Source organism: Octopus bimaculoides, chromosome 2, assembly GCF_001194135.2.
Source record: "Octopus bimaculoides isolate UCB-OBI-ISO-001 chromosome 2, ASM119413v2, whole genome shotgun sequence".
NCBI classification, from domain to species: domain Eukaryota; kingdom Metazoa; phylum Mollusca; class Cephalopoda; order Octopoda; family Octopodidae; genus Octopus; species Octopus bimaculoides.
This window is the reverse complement of record NC_068982.1, coordinates 130,332,074-130,341,518: the sequence shown is the minus strand read 5'-3', so window position 1 is coordinate 130,341,518 and position 9,445 is coordinate 130,332,074. Positions and strand designations below refer to the sequence as shown.

The 9,445-nt window shown below is 35.4% G+C and overlaps 1 protein-coding gene across 10 annotated transcripts in view; it reads left to right on the top strand.

Moving 5' to 3' along the window:
- Positions 1-9,445, top strand: part of LOC106875945 (collagen alpha-1(I) chain) — a 286,544-nt gene that overhangs the window by 213,095 nt on the left and 64,004 nt on the right. For all 10 annotated transcript variants that reach the window (XM_014924278.2, XM_052965609.1, XM_014924272.2 and 7 more), the window contains 3 exons: positions 3,765-3,897; positions 6,321-6,478; positions 9,139-9,430. In XM_014924278.2, coding sequence (XP_014779764.1) covers positions 3,765-3,897; positions 6,321-6,478; positions 9,139-9,430 — 583 coding nt within the window. The remainder of the gene's footprint in view (positions 1-3,764; positions 3,898-6,320; positions 6,479-9,138; positions 9,431-9,445) is intronic.

Sequence of the window (9,445 nt, the reverse complement as noted above, 5' to 3'; positions counted from 1 at the left end):
ATATATAATCAAGTATGAAATTTATATGATTTTATCAAGTAGCCAGCATATAGGTAACAATTAATACAAAATATATAATTATATAAATATAATTATAATAAAGGCACTAATGAATAGCGCCACATGCTAGGAACAGACGCCAAATGGCTCTAAGAACTACACTATTTACCTCATTGGCACAGGTTGAAAGAGAGGGAAGTGAATAAAAAGATTTTTAAAACTATAGCTCGATTTCTAGTTTAGAGATGTAAATCTCTTTACTGTCATCAGTATAGTATGACACATTGTACATAATTATAAACATTTATACATACCCATACGAATAACACGTATCCACAAACGTATATACAAATGTTCACATTTATATACAAGCTAAATCTAATTCATTCACTTCAACCACGTGCGTATACGACCAAACCATGTTATTCGTATGGATATTCTTTTATTCTTTTACTTGTTTCAGTCATTTGACCCCCAGAACTTGTTCTTTGTAGGCCTAGTAGTTATTTTATCGGTTTCTTTTGCCGAACCGCTAAATTACAAGGGTCAAGCGATGGTAGGGGGACAAATACAGACACACACACATACTCATATATATATATATATATATATATATATATATATATATATATACGACGGGCTTCTTTCAGTTTCCGTCTACCAAATCCACTCACAAGGCTTTGGTCGTATGTATTTATGTATGTATGTATGAATGAATGTATATGTGCAGATTTGTATGTTTTGCTTTTTGTATGTATTCTCATGCATATAGTTGCATATCTAAACATGCTCATGTATATTTAAATAAAGTTTTACAGATATTTATAGTTCCAGTGATGGCCTGATCTGTAGTCTTCGAATCTGCTTTCTCCTTTCTAGTTTTGAGAAGCCTAATTTCTCAGGATTGGTATTTAGGCAGTGTGTTACATATCCCAGGGCCCCAATAATTACAGTTATAAACTTGAACTTCTAATCTGGATAGAGTAACTGCAGATTTCTCAATAGTTCAGCGTGGGTATTCTCTTTTTCACTGATCTTCAGCTTTATGTTAACATCTGCTGGGCAATTAACTTCTCTTCTCTATTCCAAATCATTATATCAGGTCTGTTGTGCTTACATTTTATTGAGGTCTTCACAGGGACATTCCACCAGTACTCCTTTTTATTATGAGTGGCTATGGCTTCTACCATACTGTGGGTTCTTATTTCTATGTCCTGACGGATTTCATTATAGAGTGTCCTAGATACAACATCATGTCTCATGGGTAGATAATACAATGATGACATTTTCGGACAACTGTTTATGATGTGGGTAGTATGTATGTATTTAAAACCAACTGCTTCAGTGTTGTTCTTTGCGATGGATTATTGTTGCTCCGTCCAAAGAGAGATTTATCTTTCCTCTCTCTCTCTCTGGTTAAGGCTTCGAATAAGGAATTGAACGTTAACTTCATGAATTCTGGAAAATACGTTACCTCATTACTAATTCAACCATTAATACAATATACTTAGAGGAGAAAATGCAACCGAAATGTAGGAAAACGCTAATTGAACTATCTGAACGATAATACTAAGATGTGGGACTCCTCTCTTACTCTCTATGCAATATTTTACATAAACCTAAACATTAGAGTAAGCATCTTCAAAACAAATATCAATTTTAAAGTTTATAAAAATGAATTTCTTTTATATTCATACTCATCAGCTTGATGTTTTTCAAGCGAGGAGAGAAAATATCACAGAAATTTCGTCATCTAAAATATATTCTATTAAAAGTATCTAATATATGTGGCTAGTTTATCAAAGTAAACCACCATAATCTCGTTAATCTAAAGTAAGCCATAATCTCGTTTAAAAATCAGCTTAATCTCGTCATTTGTTCATTGTTTTTCTTTTCATGTTTGGTTTCAGTTGGTCTGCACAATAATGAGTTCTACAATAACGGGACAATTGTTTTATTCAAGATTATTTTTGCGTGTGTTCTTTTACAATGTTGTATCAACGCTTCCATTAAGAACAGAGACTGTTTTCACATCCAAAATAGACATTTAGTGTCTTATTCAAAATACAATTAAAACAATCTACAATTGGTGGTTTATTTACAATGAAGCTTTATACCGACGGTCGTACATTCACAATGATCATACTTTTAAAGCAAAATTATATATTTCCGATTCGCTGCTACTGTCGTATGTTAATTTTGAATTAGTGGAGTCATTGACAATTGGATGGTTATAACATCTGGTAAGGGTATCTTTGTTAAAAGAAAGCATTAAAACAGCTGTACGATCAGCAGCAACTTTCCCTTTGGACATCCTTTGTTTGCAATAAATATTAAAATCCTATTGTTTGAGTGATGTTTACGACAATGACTTGTTTGTTATTGACCCTCTCACCAGACAGCAATCGAACGCTGACTAGAATATTTTAAATCCACGTAATTTCTTTCTTCCCACCAGTAACTGAGAATAGATGAATTCGTAGGTACATACATACATACATGTGTACGTATATACGTACGTACATGCAGAGAGAGAGGGGGGGAGCGAGATAGGGCTGCTTATAGAGGTATTTCATATATACACATGGTACATATTTATAGCTAAGAGAACTGAACTGCTTCAATGAAAATTAAGTTTCTGGGTCAGTGGTGATGATCACATACATACAGAGGATCGTTCCATCAATAGGTTGGCATCTAACTGATTCAGTAAAACAAAAATCCCATTTTCTGAACTAATTCTAAATTCATAGTCTATACATATAACCACACCTTTTGTAGTCTAACAGTTGTGGGATATCACATCTTGAAACCTTTTTACCAAGTAAAAGAAAAAAATCACATACATTTGTTGTTACCTTTGTTGTTGTTGGTGGTGGTGGTGGTAACGCTGCTGCCACTGGCAGTGGTAGTGTTTGACCAAAGACGATCCTAATTAATCAAACCTAACATCAAAATCTTTCCACCAGTGACCATCCCATTTCTTTTGAGTGTATCAAACATATCCAATATGTCTTATTTTAAAATGGTGAGTGTACTTTCAAGAAAAATTACCATTTACTAGAAAGTCTTTTGATACTGTATTTACTTCTTTACTTGTGCAGAGTTCATTCTGTTGCAAGCATTCAGACCAAATCTGTGGGCTGAGGATTAATGTGATTATTTCTACATTAGATGCAATATCATGTTAGTTCAAAAGTAGAGAGTGAAAATTAAAGTTAAATTGGGAAGTTGCTGAGAAATAAAACAAAATAAGAATAATACAAAATAAACGGAAAAAATGTCTGTTAAGTTCAGAGGTACAGTGTACTCAGGTTAAATTTGATGATAATTTTTTTTTTTTTTGTGTCTCCTTTTATTTTTAGGAATAGCTTGATGTATTCATGAACAGTCAACAGAGTTGGAGAGTATAAAAATTTAAATTGTAGTCAGGAAAAAGTTAGCTAACATGAAGGACTGGAAGTCATCTAAATATTGGAAAATAGTTACCTGTATTATGATGATCCGTGCCAGGAATCAAAATGCTGACATGACTACAGCTCAATGTTCTGTGAACACAATAAAAGGCTGTAACACGTGACATAGACAGCTGTAACAAAGGCTCTAACTAGGTTTGGAATCATCGGTGCAGCAAAGATGTAGGTGGGGGGGGGGCATATATTCCACCAAGTAATCCACAAAAAGTTATGAAAGAGACAAAATTAAAACTTTGACATTGTTGTTTATGGTTCCATATTTAATATAATCTTCATTATTGTTCACAGAGACCTCATGTAAGTCACACAATTAAAGGTGAGAAGGGCTCACAAGGTGAGAAAGGTATAAAAGGTGAACCAGGAATAAGTCAACCAATGATTTCCCCTCCTCCACCACTGCCACCACGATCAGGCTTGAAAGGTAAGAACTGATTATTGACAACTTGAACATTCTTTTACAGCCATAGATAGTTTCTCCTACAAAATCTATTGGCTGATGTTCTAAATTTAATAAATTAATGGCTATCACTTTTGTTATTTACTTATTTTACTAACTACTCCACCCAGTCCATCTCACTCATTACTTCAACAATTCTATGTGTGTCACTCTTTAAGCAACTCCAGTCTTCTCCCTGCTTCAACAATCCCAACTTCACCTGTCTAACTTCCCCAACAACACCATTCTTGCTTCCTCAATAATTATAGCTATCTCATTACCTTAAAAAGCACCATTTGAGCGTAGTCGTTGCTAGTGTCACCTGACTAGCTCCTGTGCTGGTGACACATAAAAAGCACCATTCAAGTGTGGTCGATGCCAGTACTGCCTGACTGGCCCACTTGCCAGTGGCACATAAAAAGCACCTGCTATACTCTTGGAATGGTTTGCATTAGGAAGGGCATCCAGCTGTAGAAACCTTGCCAGATCAGATTGGAGCCTGGTACAGCTTGGTACAGCTTGGTACAGCCTCCTGGATTGCCAGTTTTCAGTCAAGCCATCCAACCCATGCCAGTATAGAAAGCAGGCGTAAACGATGATGATGGTAATGAGGATGATGATGATGAAAGTACTGTTGCCTTAAATAAAGGCTGAATTTGATAATACATTAGGCCACACAAGTATAATGTTTTATGTGTATGTAAAGCATACTTAATCTTGATTATCACAACCACAACTGGATCATCATAACTACCACTAGTATCAGCACTGCATTATAGTCATCATCATCATTAATTTTTCCACATCAACATAGATATGACCAGTTTTAAGCAATACATAACACCATCAGTATTGAACTGGTTAAGTGTCATCTCTAGTCTCAAGTTGAATGTTTTGAATTTTAACTTAACTACTTAGAATTAGTCTTTATTCATTTCCTTCTCTCTTCCCCTACTATAGACACACTCTATCCTCAACTTATAAGGCAGTTTTTAATCAAAATGCCTTATTCAACCCCTCTTGATCTTATTCTCACCTCTAAAACCAGCTTCTACCAAATCATCAGCATCTGTACCCTTTTGGGTCATCTGATCATTCCTTTATTATGATTATCTCCCAAATGCCCTCAGACTACACAAGCATCTCCCTCATTCTGTGACACCAAATTAGATGACTGGTCAAAGCTTTGTGTCAATTCTATGCTATCTGATTGTAGCAACTCATCAGCACATGTGCTTCACATCAAACCAATAAGAAATAGTTCGATAACTGATAAATGAGCCATATCTCTCCACCTCCAATATATAACCAACACTTATAGCCCCAAATCGCCACATGTGGTTCACTCATGGCTATGGTGTTGAATGATAGATACTTCCATTCATAGCACAGTCCACAAACTCTCCTTCCTACAAAACTAAAGATAATTCTTTTAGTCCCTTACCATTAGGATTTCTACTGCACTACTCAAATATGATGGTTCTACAAGCAGTATTTTCAAGGAGAAAAATACTTCCATGCTTTCCTACTAAGTAAATCCACACACAAAGCAATTTCTTTTCATTTCACCAGGCTATCCATTACATACATATATACAGGAAAAATATGGAAGTACTTTCAGGTATTTCAAACTAAACAGGCCACATCCCTGACCATTTCCACTATTGTAACAAATTTCATGGATAGCCCATAACCTCTCTCTCTCTCTCTCTCTCTCTCTCTCTCTCTCTCTGTTGTGTGTGTGTGTGTGTGGCTTTATAGCAATCTTTGCAAACACACTTCAGCAAGTGCTGTTCCCAAGATGGTGAATGAGTCCTTTAACTGTTAAAATTATTGTTCTATAGTACTAACTTACACCATGCTGAAAGTGATGTAAATAGCCATTAACAACAATCTTCTCCAAAATTTGAATCTCTGTCTATTATCAATGGTTTTCACAAAACCACACCAATGAAAAATCTACTCTCCTGTGTTACTTACTACGAGTGATATTGCACTTAGCATCAGTAAAGCATTCAAATGTACATGGCATGCAAAACTGCCCATCAATGGGCTCCATCACTCTCTTATTTCTTAAATCCAAGACTTCTGCCTCTTTAGCAAAGAGATAATGGGAATTATTGGTATAAATTCTTTTATTCAAGATGTTATAAGTGCATAGGAAGCAAAAATGCTGGAAGGAAAGTATAGGGATGACTGACCAGGTGTCTCTTCAGTTATATCACCCACCATTTAATTATTTTAAGATACTGTCTGTATTCACCTTTTTGTCAGTTCTTTGATTCCTCACTAATATCAGTTCTTATCCTTTGCGATAAAGAACTTCTTCAGATTTTTGTGCATATTGTGTGCATATTTTTAATTCATAGTACTTTACATATAAATTTACCTTTTTTTTGTTTTCACAGGGGATCAAGGACCTCCTGGTCTAATGGGACCAATTGGAGTTCCAGGTCAGAAGGGAGAAAAAGGAGAAATAGTAAAACTTGATTTGAGTGGTCAAGGAGGAATAGGAGCTAAAGGAGAAAAGGGAGAGAGAGGAATGACTGGCTTCGCAGGAGTAAAGGTTAGTATTAGCAACAATTACTTATGAAATAGCAATGATTACACAATGTTATCAATTACTGAACATTTCTTTCTTAAACTCATTTGTCTTCATTGTTCATGTGCACAAACATTATACATGTACTCACATACATATTTTCATATATATGCACACGGATTCTAGACCACTTGACTGACATAAAATCACTCATAAATATGCCCCAGGTTCTGAACTACATACATCATATTGCATCTCTCTGCCTGTTATGCCATTGCTATAATGTATTCTGCTCATCAAAGGTAGCTGGTCTCCATTCCAGCACTCTTGGCTCACTTGTTTTTCATTTTTTAAATCTTTCTTAACATATATTATCTCTAGGCTCTACACTAGCCACTATACCCATGCCTTTCATCCTAGAGTGTCTGTCTTCTGGAATTATTTCCCAGCTCGTGTTTTACCTGTAGATGACAACTTGCAATAGTTTAAGCAGGACATTAACAATATCAGTCTCACCAGTTATGGAGAGCATGTAAAGGCCATAAATATTGCCCCTTCCTCCAGGCCCATAGCTAGCAAGTAATATACATACGTACATACATACATACATACATACATACATACATATATGCATACATACATGCATACATACATACATACATACATACATACATACATACATACATATATGCATACATACATGCATACATACATACATACATACATACATACATATTTAAAGATAGGTAGACAGAAAGACAGAAAGACAGGCAGACAGACAGACAGGCAGACAGACAGACAAGCAGGCAGGCAGGCAGGCAGACAGACAGACAGACAGACAGACAGACAGACAGACAGATAGATTATCACTTAGGCATTTAATCACAAAACTCAGTGTACAAGTTATTATTGATATAAATATGAATCTATAGAAACTGAAGATTCTGAAGCATTTGTCTGTAGTTATCCTATTTCTTTTTAATTTTTTTGAGAGTTATTGACATCAGCAGGGCAGCTGACCTCTATGACACTACATAAATTTTCTTGATGCTCCCAAACAACAATATCCACCAACTATAACCACACTATCACCATCACAATGATCATCAAAATGAATACCAATACAACCAACATCCCTACCAACCAATTAACTTTTGAATAAACATCTGGCAAAAGCAATAATAGTATCAGTTGTTATAATAACAAGGATCCCAGTTGATCCAATCATTAGTACAGCCTGCTCATGAAATTAATGTGCAAGTAGTTGAACACTCCACAGACACATGTTCCCTTAATGTAGTTCTCAGAGAGATTCTACATGACACAGAATGTGACAAGGTTGGCCCTTTGAATTACAGGTACAACTCATTTTTGCCAGTTAAGTGGACTAGAGCAACATGAAATAAAGCGTCTTGCTCCAGGACACAACATGCCACCAGGAATTGAACTCATGACCTTATACTCATGAGCCAATTACCCTAACCACTAAGGTACATGCCTTCTCCATTCTTATACCCATAGGAATAAGACAATTTTCAGCTCTCACAAAACAGTTCTTTTCTGGTGCTATAATTTTTTTACTACATATTTGTTATGGATAATTCTTGATAACTGGTGTTACTGAATTTACCTAAAACTCAAAATGTCTGGAAAGAAACCATCAAGAGAAACTGAAAGAATAATATGAAAAGAGGAGTAAAAGTATTACACTGGATATGAAATTTATTGTTTTAAGAAGGTTTCAAGAGGAAGAAAAAAATGTGACACAGTGCAAAAACTTGAATGTTATTCTTTTATAAATTTAATATGATGCTTAACATGGGACAGCTCTTGGGTGCATTGATTGAAAAAAAACGTGGCTAGACAGTGACAATGACTTTACAAATTTTCTACAAGCAGTAAGTCAACACCAAATTTGGATGTGACACTTGCAAATGATGTGGGGCTTGAAGAAGTTGGAATATGATGTGGCTGAGTGACTGGTACCCAACAGAGAAAACTTATCTAACAAGAAGCTGATACTATTAGAACAGAAGCAAAATGAGAAAACAGAAATTACGACAACTAAACTTAAGTTGACTGTGAAGAAAATTGCTAAAGTGTAGGCACCTATAAAGGAAGGTTTGTAAGTTCTGATGATAACAACCCTAATATAACAAAAATTATAAAAGACATTTACAAATACTTCAGTTCATACACTGAGCTGTACAAAGAGATGATGTGCCTTAAGCATCAAATAATTTTGAATAAGTTCACCTGTGAAGTAGATGTATCACCACCCCTCAGACAGTGGTCAACATTTTTTTTAGATTCTGATTGTGATTTTGATTTTGGTTTTTGATTTTTGATTTTACTTGACTCAATAAGTCTCCTCAAGCACAGTGTGTCACCTGACGATGTACTGTGCATATAAAGACATTCTAATTTTCATGCATAAAAGTAGTTGTGTTGCTTGATTTTTGTTTTTCTATTTAATTTTTATGCTGTTTTTGTCTTTTCTTAAATAAAAATATCAATTGGAATGCATTATTATTACACTGTAACATGAAATTCAATGGGGGAAATAAATTTCACATTGTGGGATTTCACATTAAAGCATACTTTGTAACATAAGAATTTGATTTTACATATGGTTTCAAAAGTAAAAATAACTGAAACAATTTTTCTTTTTCTTTCATCCACAGGGTGAAACTGGCAAATCTATTGTTGGTCCTCCAGGTAAACCTGGTTCACCTGGCTCTACTGGTTTACAAGGTCCACCAGGTCCTCCAGGTCCACCAGGACAGTCATATGGAGAACCTTCTTCTGGATACTCTGGCACATTCATTGACCTTGAGTCTTCTGGAGATGATCAAATAGCAAAGGGAAAAGGAATCGTTGGACCACGTGGACCTCCTGGTCACACTGGGCCCCCTGGTCTTCCAGGTTTAAAAGGATTGCCAGGAGATAAGGGAGAACGAGGAGAGAATGGCTTAAGTAAGAAAAATTAGT